This window comes from Eretmochelys imbricata, chromosome 2, assembly GCF_965152235.1.
Source record: "Eretmochelys imbricata isolate rEreImb1 chromosome 2, rEreImb1.hap1, whole genome shotgun sequence".
Taxonomy (NCBI): domain Eukaryota; kingdom Metazoa; phylum Chordata; order Testudines; family Cheloniidae; genus Eretmochelys; species Eretmochelys imbricata.
The window spans coordinates 201724019-201747797 of NC_135573.1; the positions used below are offsets into that span (position 1 = coordinate 201724019).

Here is a 23779-nt window from a genome sequence, read left to right on the forward strand (position 1 = left end):
CCCTGAGGCCCTACCCCCCGCCCCCGCTTACTACATTACCCCACCCTCACTCACTTTCAGGGTGCAAGGGATTGAGGTGCCGGAGGGCTCTAACTGGGGGTGCAGGCTCCAGGGTGGGACCAGAAATGAGGGATTCAGGGTACGGGAGGGGACTCCAGGCTGGGGCAGGGAGTTGAGGTGCAGGCGGGGGTGAGGGCTCCACCTGAGGGTGCAGACTCTGGGGTGGGTCTGGGGATGAGAGCTTTGGGTGCAAGAGGTGGCTCCAGGCTGGGGGGTGGGGCCAAGGGATTCGGAATGTGGGAGGGGGCTGCAGGTTGAGGCAGGGGGTTGGAGTACGGGCTCTGGGCTGCGGATGCAGGCTCTGGGCTGGGGCCAGGGATGGGGGGTTTGGGGTACATGAGGGGGCTCCAGGTTTGGGGGCGCTCAGGGCTGGGGTAGGGGGTTGGGGCTTGGGGTTGGAACACGGGCTTAGCTCGGGCACCTCCCAGTCAGCAGGGCTAAGGCAGGCTCCCTGCCTGTCCTGGCTCTGTGCTGCGCCCCGGAAGTGACCAGCAGGTCTGGCTCTTGGGTGGGGGGGCCAGGAGGCTCCACGTGCTGCTCTTGCCCGCAGGTCAGTTCCCGGCCAATGCGAGTGCAGAGCTGGTGCTCAGGGTGGGGGCAGCGCATGGAGCCCCATGCCCCCTCCCCGCATAAGAGCCAGACCTGCTGGCTGCTTCCGGGGCGCAGCGTGGTGCCAGGACAGCTAGGGACTAGCCTGCCTTAGCCGCGTAGCACCACTGACTGGCCCGGTTGGCGGTGCTGATCGGAGCCACCAGGGTCCCTTTTTGACCGGGAGTTCCAATCGAAAACTGGACACTTGGCAACCCTAGACACAGCTCTGGTCTGTCTACTCTGAGGCTCTTTGTGGAATTTCTCATCACAGACTTCCAGTAATGTGGTGTGGGTGCCATATCCTTGCAGCGACATGGAGGCCATAGCTACTGCAACAGGGAAAGTAACATTGTAGGAGGATTAAATCGAAAGAAACCCACAGAGAAGATGATTTTTGAAGTCATGACACCCACAACTGCCCATATTCACATAAAGTAGGAGGTATGTTATTGAGCTCATCATTAATAAAAATAAATTCATAAAATAAATGTAGTTGATTGATGGTTTGTTTGTTTTGAAAAGAGGACATTTCTAGTGTGGAATGAGGGTGAATCCATCAGCAGTGAGGAAACTCAGGCATTTCAATTTCCCAGTTTTGGAAGGTATTGTAGAGAGGGATCAGGTTATTTTTCTATTTTAAAAAGCATCCATTATATGGTGTTTTTATCTAAGAGTCACAAAATCAATTAAAATCTGTTTCCAAGAAATAATCATGTTAAGCACAACACCTTATAATATGGCTGCTTATTTCAAAGTGATCATGGCTCAATTACATTTATGTACAAACAAAATAAAGTCCAAACTATTAACATATATACTAGGCATTTTAAAAGACAAAATTCACAAAGCTGAAAACAATTGTGAGCCAAATAAGGTGGTAGAAAGAATTTAAACAGAAAAATGTGAATGGTAATTGTGTAATGATTATGAACATTTTATTACATGACCAAAAACCCACAATCCAGAAACAATTCTATGCTAGTTAAAAACCAGCCTGTCTTACAAGGGAAGTGAAAGTAGCTATTTTATCTATAGTGAAAGTAGCTATTTCATAATATACACACACAAATGGGAAAAAGGAAGCTAGGAATTGTAGAACATTTATAAGGGAAGCAAAAGAACACAAGGAGGAATCTATGGCCAGGAGAGTTAAGGACAATAAGGAGGAGGGGTTTTTTTTGTTTTTTTTTTAAAGTATATTAACAACAAAAGGAATTGTAATAATAGTATTGGTCCCTTTCTAAATGCAAATGGTAAAAATATCAATGACAATGCGAAGGGGTTCAATAAATATTTCTGTTCTGCGTTTGGAAAAAAGCCAAAAGATGTATTCATGTCCTATGATGATGATGATGATGAAATACTTCCTCTTCTAACAACAACTAAAGAGGATGTTAAACAGCAGCTAATAAAGTTGCACATTTTTTAAGTCACCAGGTCTGGATAACTTGCATCCAAGAGTTCTAAAAAAGAGCTGTCTTAGAAGTTCTCTAGACTATTAATGTTGATTTTCAATAAGCATTAGAGCACTGGGAAAGTTCCAGGGGACTGGAAGACAGCTAATGTTGTGCTAATATTTCACAAGGGTAAACAGGAAGACATGGGCAACTGTGGGCCTGTCAGCCTGATGCTGATCTCAGCAAAATAATGGGACAGCTGATACTGGCCTTGATTATTAAAGAATTAAAGGAGAATAATATTAATGCTAATCAACCTGCAATTATGGAACTAGATCTTGTCAAACTAATTTGATTTTTTTAAATTACAAAGTGTGGTTGATAAAAGTTATAGAGTTGATGTAATATACTTAGATTTCTGTAAGCCATATAATTTTGATTGAGAAGCTAGAAGGATACAAAATCAACATGATGCACATTAAATAGATTAAAAACTGGCTAACCTGATAGGTCTCAAAATGTAACTATAAATAGAGAATAGAATGGGTGTTTTTCTAGTGGAGTCCCACAGGGATCAGTTCTTGGCCCTATACTATTTAATATTTTTATCAATGGTCTAGAAGAAAACATAAAAGTCATGACTGATAAAGGGTGTAGAAGATTGGGGGAGTCATAAATAATGAAGTCTTCGGAGTCAAGGTGGACATAGGCTCCAACTGCAACACTGTGGCCAAAAGGGCTAAGTGATCCTTGGATATATAAACAGGGGAATATTGAGTAGGAGTAGAAATGTTATATTACCTCTGTGTTTGGCACTTGCATAGGTGCTGGAACTAGGGGAGCTGGGGGTGCAGGAGCACCCCCGGTCTTGAAGTGGTTTCCATTATATACAGGGTTTACAGTTTTGTTCAATGGTTTTCAGCATCCCTGTTGACAGAAATAGGAGCCGAAATTAAAAGTGGCCCAGATCTTTCGGTCTTAGGTTCATCTCCTACCCATATCTATCACCGGGGGCTTGTAATCTTAAAAAAGATAAGAATTAATCACTTATATCACAATGTCTTTCCTTACTAGTTGACTTAGAACTGAGAAAAGGTACCAGACTGAAAACATATTTTTGCATAAACACAGAAACTAGGTACAACATGGACAGAGGTAGCACAAGCTTCAAACTATCCAATCAATATGGATTTATTTATTTAAATCACCTCAATGGAGAAAGGAGTAGTTCATTCTCCATGAAAATTCTTTATGTGGTTTCTTGAGCAGTGGAACATGTTCTGCTTTATGTGCAATTAGGCTCAGGTTCAAACCCCATTAGGTGGCCTTGTTGTTGAACATGCTAGCAAGAATACCAGTTGTGATGGTGGTTCTTTTGTTGTAGTCTGAACATTTATCCACTATGAAGTGGTCTGAGATCACCAGTTTATTTCATATAGGTCAATGCTCTGCTATCAGATGATAATACTTCTGAACACCACCAACCTGGGCCAGATCCGATAACTAAATTCAGTGGGTGAAATCCTGACCTAATTCAAGTTAGTGCAAAACTCCCATTGATTTTGGCGTGGTCAGGATTTCACCCAGTGCATGTTTCTCTTTATTTAAAAATTTCCTCCAAGAGTTTAAAGTTTGCTTCGCCAATTTTTTTCCCTTAGGGTCTGATCCAACCCCCCACTGTAGTTAATGCGTAGACTTTCATTGACTTCCATGAAGGTTGGATTGGGCCTTTTGCCGTTTTCGTTATCCTGTACAGTTTTTCTGTCTTTATTTCATTTTCCCATTTCTTTCATTTGTTTCCTTTTTTCTTCACTTTTCTGTCTTTCCTCTCTCCATTTTTTCTCTCTTCTCTGTAAACCCTTTGCTGAAGGCAATGAGTTCAGCTACTTCCTAGCATAGTTTTTGTTTTGCTTAGGAAGCAACATTTCTATATTTTCATAAAGATACTTAATAAATAATAATAATAATAATAATAATAATAAACCCCTAAGCCATTGTGTAAGAACACAACATTGTCCCCCAAGAGTATCATGTTCTACACAAATTACTAATTTACCCACTATAGCTCCCAAGCGGCTACTATTTTAAAATAAAACCCTCTGCACATTTTTAAAGCTTCCTGAAGGTTACTCAGCAAATGCTTGAATCCCATCTACCCCAGCACCACAGTCAGAGTGAGAGCTGAGCTGCAAAACCCAGCAGTCATGCTGGATCAGGGAAGTGAAAGGCAGGATTTTAGGTAGTTTCACTTCCTTGATTTTAGCCCTTGTAAGAGAGAGACAGGCGTCAAACTGTGGGGTTGGGGATTTAATGAGTAGTGGTAACATCAAATGCCAAACACTTGCTAAGGGCAGTTTTAGCTACAAAGACCCCGCTGTAACAAAGAACGTCTATTTCCCTCCTGAAATGAAATATGTAGGGTCAGGGTGACCAGATATCCCAATTTATAGGAACAGTCCCAATATTCGGGGCTTTGTCTTATATAGTCTCCTATTATCCTCCGCTCCCTGTCCTGATTTTTCACACTGGCTATCTGGTCACCCTATCTAGGGTCCAATTTTCTACTGCAGGAGACAAACTCCCACTGAAGTTAATTTGAGTCAACAAATACTTGGCATTAACTCTAGAATGTCATTTTAAGTTTTGTTGATGTTGCCACCAAATCCATAGTTTGTTGAAGTTACTCAGGGCATTGAGTTGTTTCCCTGTTCCCTTTACATGAGATGTAACAGAAGTGTTATCAGGGAGAGAAAGAAACTAGATCCCTTGACAGTTATTATGCCTTATAATTATAATAAAAGTCACAAGGTTTGGGGGACTAATTAAAAAGAAAGGTTTATTAGTATTTCTAGCATCATGGGCAAAAGAAAAAGGAAGAGTAAAATATATATACACTTAAACAGAAAAACTATTATGACATCTTTTCTGTAAATAAATGCTTCTTCATCCTTATTGAAACCATTCTATACCAAGAAAAGTTATTAGACTAATAGTTTAGCAGACCACATTAGAGCCCTCCTCTTCTTATGTGTTTGCACAGATGATTTGGAAATGCCATCAGTCACCCCTATTTTCCAGGGTGGTATCAGAGAGAAATGGTGCAACCTAACGCTCCAGTCCAAGTCCTTCAAACCTGTGCCTGTCTTTCCAGGACTCCACTCTCCCTCAGCCTCCTAACACAGAAACAGAAAACACTGATCCTCCAAATGAAGGACATAATGTGAGTTTTCATTTTGTAGAATTATTCCCTCACTTATGTCACAGAGTTTAAGGCACCAGATCATTTAGTCTAACCTCCTGTATATCACAAGTCACCAATACCACCCAGCACAAAACCCAAAGTCTCTCTCCATCTTCCCAATCAACTTACATTTCCCCAGGTTGAAGGGGGGGAGAGCGGCCAGGGTGCTGTAGGGGATGCTAGGAGAGGGTTGATGGGGCTCAGGGTGCTATAGGGGATGCTGGGAGAGGGTTGATGGGGCTCAGGGTGCTATAGGGGATTCTGGGAGAGGGTTGATGGGGCTTAGGGTGCTACAGGGGATGTGGGCAGACGGTTAATGTGGTCAGGGCGCTGCGGGGGATGCGGGCATTGACACATGGGGGTCAGGGTGCTGCGGGGGATGTGGGCAGAGGGCGGATGGGGTCAGGATGCCACAGGCAATGGGGACAGAGGGTAGATGGGGTCAGGATGCTGTGGGGGATGTGGGCTGAGAGGTCGGGGCACTGCAGGAGATGTGGGCAGAGGGCAGATGGAGTCAGGGAGCTGCGGGGGATGTGGGCAGAGGGCGGAGGGATCGGGGCGCTGCGGGGGATGGGGCAGAGGGCGAAGGGGTTTGGGCGCCGCGGGGGATGCGGGTAGAGGGCAGGAGGGGTCAGGGCGCTGGGCGGATGCCGAAGGCGGGGGCGGTGCCGAATGGGGAAGTGCCTGCGGGGGGTGGGGGACAGGGGACAGGGGTGGTGCTGAAGGGGGCGGTGCCGAAGGGGGCCGTGCTCGTGGGGGGCGGGGAAAGTGCTAAGGGGGCGGTGCCGCAGGGGGGCGGTGCTCGTGGGGGGGAGGAGGCAGTGCCGAAGTGGGCGGTGGGCCCGGTCCGCTCGCAGGGGGCTGGTGCCGCCCGCTGCCTGCAGGGGGCGGTGTTGGGCCGAGCGCGTTACCAGGTAACCGGAGAAAACATCCCGCCGGGGCTGCCGCCGCCGCCGCCGCCGCTCAGCCTGCTCGGCCCGGCGCCGCCATGGTCGGGGAGCTGCGGCCCGTGTACCGGGGGCGGTTCTTTGACAGGTTTCCCGAGCTGCCAACAGTGAGTCCCTCTGGGGCCCTCTCCCTGTGTCTGTCTGTGTCTTCGTGTCCCGCTTTCTCTGTCCGTGTGTCCCTCTGTGTCCGTCTGTCTGCGTCCATGTGTCGGCCCGTGTGTGTCCCCCGAGTCCGTGTGTCCCTGTGTCTGTCTGTGTCTTTCTGTCTCTCTGCCTTTCTCCATGTGTCCGTCTGTGTCCGTGTGTCCCTCTGCCACTGGGCGCTCTGTGTGTGTCGGTCCTTCTGTCCCTGTCTGTCAGAGTAACAGCCGTGTTAGTCTGTATTCGCAAAAAGAAAAGGAGGACTTGTGGCACCTTAGAGACTAACCAATTTATTTGAGCATGAGCTTTCCTGGGCTACAGCTCACTTCATGGGATGCATTCAGTGGAAAATACAGTGGGGAGATATATATATAGAGAGAGAACATGAAACAATGGGTGTTACAAAACACACTGTAACAAAAGAGTGATCACTTAAGGTGAGCTATTACCAGCAAGGGGTGGGGGGGCATTTTGTAGTGATAATCAAGGTGGGCCATTTCCAGCAGTTGACAAGAACATCTGAGGAGAGGGGGAGAAATAAACATGGGTAAATAGTTTTACTTTGTGTAATGACCCATCCACTCCCAGTCTCTATTCAAGCCTAAGTTAATTGTATCCAGTTTGCAAATTAATTCCAATTCAGCAGTCTCTCCTTGGAGTCTGTTTTTGAAGTTTTTTTGTTGAAGAATTGCCACTTTTAGGTCTGTAATCGAGTGACCAAAGAGATAGAAATGTTCTCCACCTGGTTTTTGAATGTTATAATTCTTGACGTCTGATTTATGTCCATTTATTCTTTTATGTAGAGACTGTCCGGTTTGCCCAATGTACATGGCAGAGGGGCATTGCTGGCACATGATGGCATATATCACATTGGTGGATGTGCAGGTGAACGAGCCTCTGATAGTGTGGCTGATGTGAGTAGGCCCTATGATGGTGTCCCCTGAATAGATACGTGGGCACAGTTGGCAACGGGCTTTGTTGCAAGGATAGGTTCCTGGGTTAGTGGTTCTGTTGTGTGGTGTGTGGTTGCTGGTGAGTATTTGCTTCAGGTTGGGGGGCTGTCTGTAAGCAAGGACTGGCCTGTCTCCCAAGATCTGTGAGAGTAATGGGTCGTCCTTCAGGATAAGCTGTAGATCCTTGATGGTGCGTTGGAGAGGTTTTAGTTGGAGGCTGAAGGTGATGGCTAGTGGCGTTCTGTTATTTTCTTTGTTGGGCCTGTCCTGTACTAGGTGACTTCTGGGTACTCGTCTGGCTCTGTCAATCTGTTTCTTCACTTCAGCAGGTGGGTATTGTAGCTGTAAGAATGCTTGATAGAGATCTTGTAGGTGTTTGTCTCTGTCTGAGGGGTTGGAGCAAATGTGGTTGTATCATAGAGCTTGGCTGTAGACGATGGATCGTGTGGTGTGGTCTGGATGAAAGCCGGAGGCATGTAGGTAGGAATAGCGGTCAGTAGGTTTCTGGTATAGGGTGGTGTTTATGTGACCATCGCTTATTAGCACCATAGTGTCCAGGAAGTGGATCTCTTGTGTGGACTGGTCCAGGCTGAGGTTGATGGTGGGATGGAAATTGTTGAAATCATGGTGGAATTCCTCAAGGGCTTCTTTTCCATGGGTCCAGATGATGAAGATGTCATCAATATAGCGCAAGTAGAGTAGGGGCATTAGGGGACGAGAGCTGAGGAAGCGTTGGTCTAAGTCAGCCATAAAAATGTTGGCATACTGTGGAGCCATGCGGGTACCCATAGCAGTGCTGCTGATCTGAAGGTATACATTGTCCCCAAATGTGAAATAGTTATGGGTGAGGACAAAGTCAAAAAGTTCAGCCACCAGCTTTGCCGTGACATTGTCGGGGATACTGTTCCTGAAGGCTTGTAGTCCATCTTTGTGCGGAATGTTGGTGTAGAGGGCTTCTACATCCATAGTGGCCAGGATGGCGTTTTCAGGTAGATCACCGATGGATTGTAGTTTCCTCAGGAAGTCAGTGGTGTCTCAAAGATAGCTGGGAGTGCTGGTAGCGTAGGGCCTGAGGAGGGAGTCTATCTACATAGCCAGACAATCCTGCTGTCAGGGTGCCAATGCCTGAGATGATGGGGCGTCCAGGATTTCCAGGTTTATGGATCTTGGGTAGCAGATAGAATACCTCTGGTCGGGGTTCCAGGGATGGGTCTGTGTGGATTTGTTCTTGTACTTTTTCAGGGAGTTTCTTGAGCAAATGGTGCAGTTTCTTTTGGTAACCCTCAATGGGATCAGAAGGTAATAGCTTGTAGAAAGTGGCGTTGGAGAGCTGCCTAGCAGCCTCTTGTTCATATTCCAACCTATTCTGTGTCTCCTTGTCCACCCCCTTCTCCCGGTAGTTAATCTATAACCCTCTGCCTACTCTCCAGCACCCCGGGGTTTCTCAGGGTGACCCGGCGGGTGCTGCTCACTGCTGTCCCTCAAGCCAGAGCTCGGCTCAAATTCTGGGGACTCGGGTCTGTGAGGGGGACTCCTGGCGAGTGATAGTTCCTGGGGCAGAGAGGCTGGGTTTGTATATTCATTTTATTTCTGTCCCCCCCCCCCCTTTATTAAAATAAGGTTTTGTCATAATGTCGCTAAGGCAGGACCAGGCAAAATTCCCTGCAAGGTTTAAAATGCTGATCCTGCTGGCCAGCCCCTACTGCTGATATGTGCTGTGGTCTCTGCATTATTTTTTGTTTTCATTATTTAGGCAGGAAAACTGACCCCAATTGGAGATACAGCTGCCAGTTGTCTGACTGAAGTTTTTCCGAGGGTGAGTGTACTAGTGTGTGTTGGGACAGTACATCACATCTCCTAGCAGAGACATTGAGACATAAATATAATAAACAAATTAAGTCTCTACCCACAGTTTAGCCTGATTCTCCTCTCAGACTGTCTACACTAGGGGTTTTATGTAACAATTTCCCACTCTTGCTAAAACTGGCTCAGCTGGTCTGGCGTTAGCAATATTGGCAGCCCTAGCACAGAGAAGGTTCTGCAGCCCCTGTTAATTTTAACACGGGTGTCATGTAGCCCAGCTCAGAGCTACAAATAAATGATAGGAACAGTGACAGCCATAGTAGCTGCCTCCATTGGTAGAACTGAACTGCTAGTAACAACAGGGGAAATAATTTCAAGTGTGAATAAGGCCTCACTTATACCTGTTTTAAACCAGTGTAAATCAACTGATGTTACTTCTGATATATAGCAGCGTAACCAAGAGGAGAATCAGGCCTAAGAGATTTTTGTCCATCTCTTCTTTTCTTGAAATGCAAGAACTTAAATGATTTTCCATGTAGTTCAATAAATTGTGTCCCGAGACCAGCTGATGCCCTCACAAAACACTGTGCACATTTCTACTCTATAAAATCTGCCATGTTTAAACACCTTTTCCATCCATGGTATAATGTGATTTGGTCTTGCCTGTATGGACTAGGATCAAACTGTGTTATAAACAGGTTAGAGTACTGTGCTTTATTGCTTACAGAGATAATATTACTCCTCTTGATGGAGATCATTCTTCGCTTTGAAAAAACTGTGCTTTTGGTTGATGATCCTGCAGGTGAAGAGGATGGTGGTGGGATGTACAGGAAAATACCATGGAACAGATTAGCTGACATACTCTTCTGATGACAAGCATGTCTCTAATGGGAGGAACAAGGAAAAAGCTAATAAGTCACTGTTTCCTGTAAAATTGTTTTTCCGTTGTCTTACAGCCTATTACACCACCTGTTGTGAGAAAGTTTCTCAATTCTACAAGTCCAGCTCCTGGTGCTGAAAGAATATTCTATGGCAGAGCAAACGATCCTGATATTGCAGTTCATTTGACACATGGCATTAGCTCCCAGTCTTCACTGAGTGTAAGAATCTGAATTTTTTGTGTGTTTAAAAATAGTCCCAAATAGCGTGTATTGATCTGTAACTTGGTTCTGCCCAGCCATAACTGAGTGTATATAGCTGGTGTATGAGAGGGTACACATTCCTAATGACAAATGCTCTAAACATCCTCTCAGCTGCTAACATGTATCTATGACCAACACCTCAATCCCCATATAAAGAATAGAGACAAGTCTCTCACTCAGTGGCACAATCTACCCACCCATACCTTTCAGTTGTTCAACCCTCTTGCTCCCTTCAAACCCCCCTACAATTAATATTATTATCTATGTATTTATTATTGGCTTAGCCTTAAGGGGATGCTAAGTGCGCTATGCTGTGACTTTTCAGTATTACAGTGGGTTGTCTGAATTCTGAAGTTAATCAAAGGAATTTTAATTGTGAAATAAATAGAAAGACATTTAAAAACCAGAAATTTTTATTTAATTACATTTTACAGTAGCAAGCTTCATTATTCATTCCAATTTCTAGTTCTTTAACACACCCTCCCCCCGCACAACATTTTTACTACTTTCTCCCTGACTGGTTTCAGAGATAAAATATTGATCATGTTAATGAACTGACTTAATACCTCAGAACAGCACTCACTGTTCAGGAGCACTGTCAAATTAGCTAATTTTCTTTTCTTGGTTTTGGTCTTTGCTAACTAAAAGTGATACTTTTGATATCCTATTGTACTCAAGGTGTACACATAATTTCAGAAATAATATTTGTGATATTACATTTTAGAAACTAAGGGCAAAATTCTGTGAATTTTGCAAATGAACAAGTGGAAGAACACGCATGTAAAAATAGAATTCTGTATCAAAAAATCTATCTAACTTGTAGCTTGGCATTAATTGCTGATGCTAAGTGTCAGTAAGTGTACAAGTAAGTCAGTGTACTAGTGTTTTATAGTATATTTGGTGAAAGTAATGCTCATTAAAGCACTCCTACTATTAAATCTTTGTTGAGAAGTGGGCAGAGACAACTATTTTTTTATTCTGAATTAGAGAGATTTTGCTGTGTCTCTGCCACTCATACTATGTGTGATTCCTTCAGGCTGGCTTCTTGACAAATCCACCTCGAAAAACTCGGTTTCAACAAAAATTTGAAGAAAGAAAAGAAGCTCTGTATTTAAGAAATCGCCAAGCGCCCCTGGGGAGGTCACATGATCAAACTTCAATGTTACCTAAAAGCATGGATGTGACTACCACCACTTTTGGAACAACAATCATCAGAGGTAACACACTTAGTGTTAAAATGTATTGTTGTTGAATACATGGTAATTTATCATTTAACATGGGATTCAGGAAGTTACATAAATAATAAGCATTATTCTTTAAAACAATTCCTGTTTAGAATAGAAAAGAAATACTAATCACAACTGCTAATTACAAAAAAGAGCATATAAGTAATAAAAATGTATTAACTAAAATACTCAAACATCAAGAAAACACAGGAAGGATAAGGATTTCTGTCTCTCCCTAAACTTGCTGATTTTCTGAGATTGGTGCAGATTTCAGGGGATCCGCTAGAGGCCAGGGTTGATCATACAGAGGAGTGGTTCTTAAACTTTTCTTTTGTGGACCACTTAAAAATTGCTGAGGGTCTCGGTGGACCACTTAATGATCTTTCCAAATGTTGTTTGTACCATTAGCTAACTACTGTAAAGCGCTTTGGATAAAAGCACTATATAAAAAAAACTTAATAATAAACATTTTTTGTTGTACAAATAAAATCACACAACTCGTATTTTAATATCAGGAGTCTTACCTTTCTAATGCGATGGCTGTGCCCCCTCTCCCACCGCCGCAGCAGCCTCCAAGCTGGGGCTGGTAAGGAGGGGGGGTCTCTCTCCCCCGCCGCACCAGCCCCTGAGCTGGGGCTAGGAAGGAGGGGGGTCTCTCCCCCGCTACAACAGTCACAGAGCTGAGGCTAGGAAGGAGGGCTGTCTCTCTCCATCAGCCGCAGCCCTGGAGCTGAGGAAAGTCACCTCTTTCTCTGGCCGCCGCAGTCCTGCACGTCCCAAATTCCCCCCACCCGCTCTTCTCACCCCACTGCCCCCTTCCTCCTATACCCCGCAAGGCCACCACGTCACCTTACATGTGCATCTTCGCCAGGGTCCAGCCACCTAACTAGTGGAGCCACACCTGCGCGGCTCCACTAATTAGGTGGGTGGCCCTTCATTCTCTCGTGTGCGACTGCCCAGGCGCGCACCATAGAAGGAATTATCTGAATGGAGCTCGCGGACCACCGGTAGTCTGCAGACCACAGTTTGAGAACCTCTGATATAGAGGCCTAGGACCTTGAAGTCCCATCTCAGCCCCTTGCAGCTCTCCCCCATCCCATTTCATCATGGCTGTGTTCATGGAAAGCTGCCTGAGTAAAACTTAGATAGTAAATATTATATTGCCAAAGTATTAAGTGGTATCTTCCAGTAAGATACTGTTAAAATAAGACTTTTCCTGCATATTGAATTTTTAAGAAAGATTTTATTACCATATTCATTAGCATTTGTTCACTTTGCAGATACACCTGGTGGAAAGGTTATAAATCCACCAAAAACCTTTGAGGAAGTGGATAATGAAGCGAAAGAAGGACATGAATTGTATGTTGTGACACACAATGATTACAATGTAGGTGAGTAAGATCAAGGGCTGGTGATCAGTAATACAAAAAGTCTAAATATGTATAAAGCTAGTTATAGCTTTTTGATGCTTTACAGTACATAACATACTGTATTTATTCATTGAGATATAAATTAATATGAAGCAAAAAAGTTACAGTACTTTCAAAAAATCATTTTTTGGGAAGGGGATTCTATCATGGAAATACTAATATATATGTACAAATAAGACAACAAAATAGATTTGTAAAACTGTACCTCCTTTAATTTTGGATGATAATGAGCAAGTATTAGAGCTTAGAAAAGGAGATTAGGAGTCAGGACATCTGGGTTCTCTTCTCAATTCTGTGATTTATGCTCGGAGCTTCAATTTACGTGTGTATAAAGAAGGTAGAATAAATAATGTTTTGTATTCCACTGGCATCCACATTTTCATATATGCTGGCCAAACATATAAGAAGGCACAAGCACTGCCATAAAGAGCTTGCTGTCTAAGAAGATAAGTGACATATGCAGGGAGGTGGAGTGAGATAAAAGTGCAAAGCAAGATTCTCTATTTCCTTTAAGACACATATGCACCTCCCATATTCTGGCTCCAGCCAGGGGCCAGCTTTAAATTGTGCTAGTTTGTAATGGGACTCCGTTTACCCCTATGTTGGAGGTTGTGATGGGGATAGCAGAGAGTCATTCTAGTACCACTTTGCTGCTGGAAGTATTCACTGAGATCTGTTTCCATCCCCTTTACTACCTCTCTACACCACCAGAGCAGCATAAGAAGTCAACAGCACAAGAGAGAATCTGTCCCATTCAGATGGAATGTATACACTTTTAAAAACAATAAATTTCAACTATCACCATCAATGACGATGGATTATATAGAACTTGTATGCTGTAATGCAGCCAGATGAAACTTTTAATGTAAAACAAGCAGTGGAAAATGTTTTCCTGAAAGTGTCAAATGAGGTTCTTTCAAAAGCAGATTGCAGAGAGGTGCAATAAACCAGATGAAATCAGAATTTCAAAGATTTGTTTTTGTTTCTTCATAGAATTGCAGGAGGTAAAGTATTTATTCCAGTATATTTTCCCAGTCAATGTATTTCACACAGAGTAACGGAAAACATTTGCTTCCACAGGGGAAGCAATAAACAGGAAATATGAACCATCAACGTTCAACAAATATCATGTTTATGGAAAAGAAACACCTCACTTTGATGATGGACGAAATGTATCCAAATCTTTATGCTGGCTTTACAATCTCCAATTGTAAGTTACAATGGATAGTAATAGGTTGTGTGCCTGATTTGCCAAGCCAGGCCTTTATGATTGAATGTGGTTTTACATCTGCAATGAATCACACCCAAAATTCCTTTATTTTTTTCCTGGAAATTCGTTATAGCTAAGAAATTGTGCCTACCCGTATATCAGCTTCTACTCTTTTGTGGAGGGGATGGTTCTGTGACCCTAGTGTCTTCTCCAACTAGTATGATGAGTAGTAGAGGATGCTGAGCAGCTATGCTCTTGTTTTGTAGCCTGCGGAGAAAGATTTTCACTTAGGTGCACAAATAAAACTGATATATGCCAGTGTGAGATTTTGGAAGGGCAAATGAGACATGTTATGGATGCTCCTGCTGCTCTCCTATTTGCAAATTAATTCTAAATGTTAATATATTTTAAAAGTTGGGGAAAAGCACTATGAAAATATACATTAAAATTAGGTTTCTAAATACAAACCAAATAAATCTTTGTTTTCAAAACAGGAAGCTTGTAGGTTGGAGTGCTTTCTTATTTCTGTTTCCTTCAAATTATAATGCCGTCATTTAGCAACCATATCTGACAATTATTTTCCAATTTTGTAGAAAGAAAGCAGCAAAAATAGTGTCCAAAAGAAGTGATGATTTCAAGGAAAAATTTCAGCCTCAGCTTGGAAAAGTCCTTGATCCGTAAGTGAAGAGATATTTTCCAAGGATGTAATTATCCAGACCTTGTGCAAGGCCCTCAGCATTCTCAAGCCCTATATTGTCCCATTGTGGGGCTAGGGAAAACTGGTGGTGTGGCTGGGCATGGGTGCCACTGACCCCAGTATGCTGGAGAGGGGGGCTTTTCACCAGCCCTAAAGAAACCGGTATGGAGAGGAGTTATCGGTGGAGGACCTAGGATGGGGCTAAAAGATTTGCATTGATGGGAATGCAGCTTTTATTTCATCCATTAGGCTTTAATAATGGTCACTGGGGGGCTGCATTGCAGCCTTGCCGTCTGTTGATAGGTTGGGAGCTGGATTCCATCCCTCCCCAAATCCCAAAATTCTCCACAAAAAGCCAGGTTAATTGGGATTTGAACATGGGAGGAAGAGGAGAGAAGAGTGAATTTCACTTTAAATGATCAATGATTTTTCACTGAATTGAAAAAGTAAATAGGTGTCCGTAACTGCAAAAAGCACTTCCTCTTTTTTCTGTATAGAATATATACAATATTAATCTAAGAAGGCCTAAATCCATCTCGTTTGGAGCACATTTGAACAATGCTGTACAGAAATTTACTATCCCTCTTTTTAAGGGACTTTTAAGAAATTTAGGCCCTGATTCAGGCCCTAATTTGAGAAAATAAGGCCCTAAAACATGCACTTAACTTTAAACATAGGCTTTCGTGTTTTGCTGAATTGGCGCCTAAATGTGTATCTTAAAAATAAATGTATTGCAGATTAGTGTGTGCCACTTCCTATGTGTGGTGGTGTCTGACATGTCTGGCTTCTGCAGCCTTGCCTGAGCTTCCAAAGTTTGAGGGAACTGGCATTCCTAGTCTGTAGAGAGAGGGATGGGAAGGTGAATTAACTGTTTGTTAGTACCTCCATTGACACTAATTTTGATTATATGTTTGCATTACCAATATTCCCATTTTCCCTCCATAGAAAACCCAGCTGATTGTCTGCATGGGAAAAGGTTGTGTGGCCAGGCAATGGAGGAGTTGAGGGCAAATTGTTTAGCAGCATGTTCTCCTCTAGCAGGAATTAAAATCCACTGAGTTGATGCTGCTTGAAGCACCACCAACTACCCTTAAACTTTCCAAGCCCCATTGTAGGGGTTACAGAATGGATCGCTTGAACATTCAGCTAATGGCAGCATGGCTGGAGCCAGCTGTGTTGTTATTTCTGGAGGAGCCTGAAAAACTCTCCATGCAGCTGCCTGGGGTTTTGCAGGGGTTGGCACCAGGAATTCTCAGTCTCCACTTGTTTTTGTAGACCCTCCTCTTATCCTATCCACATCCCATCAGTAATGCAGAAAAGGTGGGAGGGTGAGAATGCAGCCAAATAGCTACACATCAAAAACCTTGGGGCTGTTGATTATTGTGCTCCTATGTGTGGAAGGGGAACATAGGTGCCTTTCTTGTTTATGATGGAGATTTGTGGTTCATATAGTAAATATATAGCTATTAAACTAAGAGTTAAAGAAGAATATTAATTTGTTTTTACATTTTGAAAGAATATGTTGAAGCAGCTATTTATGTTAAATAATCCTAAACAAATAAATATTTAGTATCATCAATAAATGTTGGCTTTAGTTAATAAAATAGGGTCAAATTTTCCAGATGGATATTGCCTTGGCTTCTGTTGTTGTAGGCACAGAACTGCAAAAATCAGAAAACTTTAGAAAATCTTATCTGTCATGTGATGAATATCCTTTCTCTAGTTAATAACTGTTTAATTGTAGGTGTTATTTTGACTAGAGATCCGATTCACCATAAATATAAAGTGTTATTTGACAGATACACTAAAAAGACTTTACACTTGCATTTCTTTTGTCCGATAAATAGAAAAATAACTTGTTTGGGTCACAGGATTTTTTCCCTCAGAAAATATAAACATCGAATTCAAAGACATTAGAAGTCTGCTATACAGTATTTTTGACAATTGGTATTTTACACTAAAACAGGGTTTGTAAAAGAAAGGAATCATCAGTAGTGGCAGCTTTGATTCATGTAAAAAAGTACCAGTGAACAAGTTTCAGGGGAAGTCTGCTGAATGGAGCTTTCTTTATTCTTTGGTTATAGTATGGGTAGAGAGATGATAGATTAATTTTTCACAATTAGAATGTAGCATGCATTTTGATCAGTAATAACACACTTAACTAGCACACTTCTTCTCATTGACAGCATAGCAGAAACTATGAACGTTCCACCAGACCATACATTTGGAATGTTTCTTCGTCCTGATGAGTTTGGTAAATATACTAGTGGCCTGTTTAAAATCTTATTTAGTTAGTAGGATTATTTTGAAGTGATGACTACAAGCTCTGTAATGCAGTGATTTTCTAAGTGCTTTTACACAGTTAAAAAACTACCTTGAGAAAGGCCTAGCTTAGTGACACTACATTTTAGAAAGGGATTTCAGGTATTAATGAAAAAGGCGCTAGAGTCAGAAGTGAATCCTTAGATTTGAGGTGGATGCTACTTAAATAAACAATAATAGTCTTAGAAAGCATGCATACCTCACTGTAAACAAAAGGGAAGGAGAAAGGAAACCAGTAAAAGAGAAGGTATGGCTAAATGACAAGCTTCAAAAGGTTGCTCAATGCAAATAGACATCCTTCAGAAAATGGAAATCCAGCCCAAGTGAAACCAACAAAAAGGAGCATGAGCTACAAGTTATATGTAAGAAGGAAATTAGGAGAATTTGACAAGCAAATAGCTGAATGCGTGAAAACAAACATCAAAACATTCTTTAAATGTTCCAGAAATAGGCAGCTAGCAAAAGAATTGGTGGTTCTTCTTCGAGCGCGTGTTCATGTCCATTCCACATTAGGTGTGCATGCGCTGTGTGCACGAGCGTTTGAAACTTTTTCCCTTAGCGACTCCCGTCGGGCCGGCGGGGCCCCCCGAGTGGCCCCACTGTGCCGTGCATATATACCCCCGCCAGCCCGACCCCCTCCAGTTCCTTCTTACCATCTGTAGCAGCGTTGGAACAACCTCTCTCACTCTCTTTCTCTCTCATAGAAGAGCAGTCCGTTAGCCTTCAGAGTAGCTGTTATCAGTTAGTTAACATAACTTTATTGTGGACACTAAAGTGATTAGGTGCTTGCAGGCTTCCAGCACCCGCCCCGGGCTGTGGGGCATGCCACAGGCCCATGGCTTCAAGGCTTGCGCCACGTGCTGCAAACGTATGCCAGTTAGTGACCCCCACGACTCGTGTCTACGTTGCCTGGGGGACGGACATCAAACTGAACGGTGTAGGATTTGCAAGGCGTTTAAGCCAAGAACAAGGAAAGAGAGAGACTTTCGTTTAAAGCAGATGTTGATGGAGGCCACATTGCAGCCACTGGGCCCGGAACGCCCGATGCCGGCTCCGGCTTCCTCGGTGCGTAGTGCCCCGGAGCCATCGAGAGACCTGGCACCGGCTAAGCACCGTAAACTGTCTCCCCCAGAGCGCCAGACTAGGCCCCAGCACCGCTCGTCCTCCCCAGTGCGGCCCCCAGCACAGCTGAAAGGAAGGAGCAATCATTCACCTGCACAGGAGGCCGGCACCTCCCAAGGCTCCGAATGCCGATAAGAGCGGGAAGGCCACGGTACCAGCGCTGACACCAGTGGTCCCGGCAGCACAAGCCCCACCGAGCCCAGACCTAAGTGAGCTCAGTGGGGACGATGGGCTCGAGGGCATAACAGATCAGCCCTCCACGCCTGGCACCTTTGAGACTGCAAAGGACCTCATCAAGCTGTCGGCGGCGAGCCCCCTCCCGTCTGGGGAGAACCCTCCGGCACCCATGCCTCGGGTGCCGTCGAGGGGAAGCCAGCAATAGTGTGCCGCTCGAGGACACCGTCCTGGCACCGCTCCCGGAGTTGGTCCTGGTCGAGCTCTGACTCCGCAGACTCACAGTTGCCAGCGGCCCAGAAGGAGATCGTGGCACCGGGAGTGGGTCGGCGCGAGGAAGCACAGGAAAGGGCACACAGTTCTCTGGCACCACCCAGAGACCAGCACCGGGAGGAGTTGAGACGGCCCTCGCCAGATAACTCCCACAGACGGTCCAGGTCCAGGGAACACCGGCACCGGTCCTGGTCCAGATCCCGGTCCCAGGGATACCCATACTGCTCCCACTCCAGCTCAGCCAGGAGCCGCTCGTCCACCCGCTGGCGCAGATCGTTGGCACCGCCGTGGCCTTCGCGATCAGCGTCACCGCAGTCCGGCACCGACTCCAGCCGCTATAGCTACCCGCACCGGGGCCCGGACAACAGGAACCCTCAGGTGGGCTGGCAACCCCAGTGGTGGCCGCCAGGCCATTGGCCCTTCTGGACCCCCTGGGACTATCAGGAGCACCAAAGGGCCCCATCCAGGGCAAGTTACTCAGTGCAGCGGTCCCAGTCCCTGCACAGATGCCAGACAGTGCCAGAGGCTACAGTATCCAGGCCTCCAGCATCCCCCCAGGATAAACCAGAGAGACCGGCACCGAGTCTCCCTGGCCACCCTGGCCCGAGCCAGAGGCCCCTCCCACAGAAGAAGGGGACCAGGAGGACCAGCCAGAGGGGTCAAGCAGCAGCTATCCTCCTCGTCATCCCCGGATGAGACATGGCGGGTACAGAAGTGTCTGGCCCTCCACCAATAGACCATAGAGCCCACCAAGAGTTGCTGCACAGGGTAGCCCAGAACTTGGGGTTGCAGGCCGAGGAGACGGTTGAGTAGGAGGACCACATGGTGGACATTTTGAGCCCCAAAGGTCCATCCACAATAGCACTCCCACTTATTAAGACCATTCAATCCAACTATAAGACCATATGGCAGACCCTGGCCTCCAGCACTCAAATGGCCAAAGGAGTGGAGCATAAATACTTTGCCCCATCTAAGGGCTATGAGTTCCTGTTCTGCCACCTGAGTCCATGCTCCCTAGTGGTCTCAGTGGTAAACGAAAGGGAGCACCATGGACAGCAGGCCCCAGCCCCTAAGGCCAAGGAGGCGAAACGCCTGGACCTTTTTGGCAGAAAGGTGTACTTATCTGGGGACCTTCAGTTGAGGATTGCGAACCAGCAGGCCATCCTCAACAGGCACAATTTCAACTCCAGGGCGGCGGTGGGGAAGTTTGACAACCTCCCGCAAGGTTCCCAACAGGAGTTCACAGCCCTGGTGGACGAGGGCAAGGCAGTAGCCAAGACCTCTCTCCAAGCCTCCCTGGATTTGGCAGACCCAGCGGCTAGAACAATCGCGTCAGGGGTGGTCATGAGGCACTCGGCGTTGCTCCAGGAGTCAGGCCTGCCGCCCAAGGTCCAGAATATACTCCAGGACCTCCCCAATGGTGGGATGGTTCCTTAAAGGGTTAGAGAGGGTGTTTCCGTACTCCCGCCCCCCCTTCCCTCCATGGAACCTTAACCCGGTCCTCTCTAAACTCATGGGACCCCCTTTCGAGCCCCTTGCTTCCTGTTCTCTCTTTCCTGGAGGGTGGCATTTCTGGTTGCCATTACCTCGGCCAGAAGGGTGTCTGAACTGAGGGCCCTCACCTCTGAGCCACCGTGTACAGTATTTCACAAGGACAAGGTGCAGCTCCGGCCGCACCCCAAGTTCCTCCCTAAGGTGGTCTCCCAATTCCATTTGGGCCAGGACATTTGTCTGCCAGTGTTCTTCCCGAAACCCCATACAGACCCAACTCACCGCAGCTTGCACTCCCTGCATGTGCGTCAAGTCCTGGCGTTCTATCTGGAGCGCACCAAGCCCTTTCGCAAATCCGCGCAGCTGTTTGTGGCTGTAGCCGAGAGGATGAAAGGCCTCCCAGTGTCGGCGCATCGAATTTCGTCTTGGATTTCAAGCTGCATCCAAGCGTGCTAAGAGCTCGCAGGTGTTCCAGCCCCGGCAGTCACGGCCCACTCGACCAGGGCGCAAGCGACTTCCATGGCGTTCCTGGCACAGGTCCCGATCCAGGAGATCTGCAGAGCAGCCACCTGGTCCTCGGTGCACACCTTCACGACCCACTATGCGGTCAGCCAGCAGGCCAGAGAGGACGTGGCGGTTGGCAGAGCAGTCCTCTGAGCAGTTCTTCCGTGGCTTCTACCTGCCTCCAGAGGTAAGCTTGTGATTCACCTAATGTGGAATGGACGTGAACAAGCACTTGAAGAAAAAACGGTTACTTACTTTCTCGTAACTGTTGTTCTTCGAGATGTGTTGTTCACATCCATTCCACCATCCACCCTCCTACCCCTCTGTCGGAGTCGCGGGCAAGAAAGAACTGGAGGGGGTCGGGCTGGCGGGGGTATATATGCATGGCGCAGTGGCGCCACTCGGGGTGCCCCGCTGGCCCGACGGGAGCCGCTAAGGGAAAAAGTTTCCGGCACTCGTGCACGCGGCGCACACACACCTAATGTGGAAGGGACGTGAACAACACATCTCGAAGAACAACTGTTATGAGAATGTAAATAACGATTTTATCCTTTGGATCACCCATGGAGCAATTAGGGAAGCAATTAAGAAAAATAAGACATTACTAAAAAATAATGGATTTCTGTTCATCAGTCTCCACCCCAGAAGATGTAGGGAAGATTCCTACCTTGGACCTGCTTTTTTTCTGGTAATAAAAATGAGGTATTATTAGTATTTGAGGGGTCAAAGGAAGAGGTGCTGGATGAGACAGATAAATTGAAAAGCAACAAGCCCCAGATGGTATACATTTAAGAATGCTGAAGAAAATAAAGAATGAGTTTCTAAGCTGCTAGCAAAAATATGCACTCTCATTAAAAGCAGCTATTCTGCTGGAGAAGTGGAGGGTAGCAAATGTCATATTGTAATTTAAAGGGGTGCTAAAGATTATTCAACAGCTTACAGACCTATAAGCTTTACTTCTGTACCTGGTAATTGGTTGAAATGATACTTTTGTGCAGCTTCTGCAAAGGAAAATTGTGCCTCACTAATGTATTAGAATTCTTTGAACATGTTAATAAAACAGTGAAAAAAAGGAGAACTGATTAACATAATTTATTTGGATTTTCAAAAGGCCTTTGGCAAAGTCCCTCAAAAGAGTATATTAAAGAAACTAAGTTGTCATGGTGTGAGGGGCAAGGTATTGTCATGGATCAAAAAATAGCTAAGAGAGAGAAAACAATTTTTGTCATGGCAAAAAGTTAACAGCAAGGTGCTTCATAATTCCATACTAAAACTGGTGTTGTTTTAATATATTTATTAAAGATCTGGAAAAGGGGGGGAGCATTGAAGTGGCAACATTTTCAAACAACACACAATTATTTAAAATAGTCAAGGACAGAGAATATTGGCCCCAGTTTTGCAAACACTTAATCACAAGCTTAACTTCACTACCTTGAGTAGTCCACTGAAGTCAAGTGCATAAGTGTTTGTAGTGTGTTTGTATTATGAGGAACTTCAGAGGGACCTAAACAAGCTAAATTACAGGGCAATACCATGGCCAATGAAATTCAGTCTTGGCAAATGGAAAGTAATGGATATTTGGAGGGATAATTTGAACAACTCATACATAATAATGGATTCTAAATTTCTTTATCAACTTAGGAAAATGACTTGAGTATCACTGTGGACAGCTCATTGAAAACCTGTGCTCCATGTTCAGCAGTGGTCAAGAAAGCAAACAAATTCTAGGATGCCTAAGGAATGGGATGGAGAATAATACAGAAAATATTATGATGCAATTATAAAAATTAATGGTACATCCTCATCTGGAATACTGTGTTGAATTTTCCATAGTTCTTAAAAATATTTTTGCCCCTTTGGAACAGAATGGGCTAGAGATAGGGCATCCATAGTACATGTCCCTTGACATTGGCAATTTGTGCAACTTCTGAATCTATTAACTTTCAGAGCATGTAATGCTCATCTCTTTTTTAGGAGTTTTTGGAGGTTCTAGATAGAGTTGTGAGAGTCTAGCTCAGGAATATACAAACCTTTTCATGGCATGGACCACATGTAAATAAGGAGAGCATCTTGAGGGCCAGCTGTCTTCCCATTTGCAATTAGATGGATCAAACAGAGTTGTGGGTGCTCAGCAACGCTGAAAATCAGGCCCTTGGAGTCTCAAGTTGAGCATACATCAGAAGAGGTCCCCAAAATTAGAATCCATTTTTGAAAAATTTAGCTTACTATAAATGTGTAACTCAACAGGAGTTTATTTATTTTGTAGGAGTTGGTGATCTTCTTCACAATAAGGTTCCGAGTGAGTTTCTCCGTGGTAAAGACCGAGAGAGAGCTGTCTTCACTGCAATTCGACAGAATTTGAAGAAAGCTAACTACCACAATTTTGGCACATTACTAGAAGCATTCAGGCATTACGACAAGGTCAGTGTTCTGAGAGAATACAAATTTACATACACATAATTTGTGTGCATAATATGTGTGTGTGATACATATTAACTTTCCAAGGTTATGGATGTGTCCATGAGTGTATATAGAATAGTAATGAAAATTAAATATAAGTTGAAAATATGATAGGACAACATGAGAGACAAACCTTTCTACTATGCACTCTATACGCAAGGGTGTGGCATGGTATGTAGGTTTTATTGCAGAAGTGTTGGTTGCAACTCTAAAGTTGAGGTTGCATTCTGAAAAGGAATTAAAATAGAGCATACATTTCTGTTTTTCTGTACTTGTAGGTGATCTTTCTGTGTGAAGCTTTCATATTAGTTTTATGCCCTTTGAATTTTCTGTGTAATTTTTTTTGTTTCTTTTCAGACGTTTTTAATAGAATCTGTTTGAAATTGGCTCTGTCTGTAATTTATCTGGGGAAATCTCACTTTTTTGTTGTTATGTATCTTTAAAATAATATTATATAACACACAAACATACAATAAAGCTGAATTTTCAGTAAATCTTATACAATGGGTAGTTAAAATAATTTTTGAGGATCAACAATTTTTGTCATTATTCATCATAAAGAAGAACTTCAGGCAGCTAACATAAAATCTTATGC

General features: G+C 44.5%; 1 protein-coding gene across 1 annotated transcript in view; it reads left to right on the forward strand.

Annotated features, from left to right (window-relative positions):
* The first annotated feature begins 6259 nt into the window (after window positions 1-6259).
* Window positions 6260-23779, forward strand: part of EFHB (EF-hand domain family member B) — a 43237-nt gene continuing 25717 nt past the window's right edge. Inside the window, exons 1-9 of the mRNA XM_077809312.1 lie at window positions 6260-6343; window positions 9084-9146; window positions 10090-10233; window positions 11312-11492; window positions 12782-12892; window positions 14012-14141; window positions 14735-14818; window positions 17025-17092; window positions 22991-23145. Coding sequence (XP_077665438.1) covers window positions 6278-6343; window positions 9084-9146; window positions 10090-10233; window positions 11312-11492; window positions 12782-12892; window positions 14012-14141; window positions 14735-14818; window positions 17025-17092; window positions 22991-23145 — 1002 coding nt within the window. The 5' untranslated portion in view covers window positions 6260-6277. The remainder of the gene's footprint in view (window positions 6344-9083; window positions 9147-10089; window positions 10234-11311; window positions 11493-12781; window positions 12893-14011; window positions 14142-14734; window positions 14819-17024; window positions 17093-22990; window positions 23146-23779) is intronic.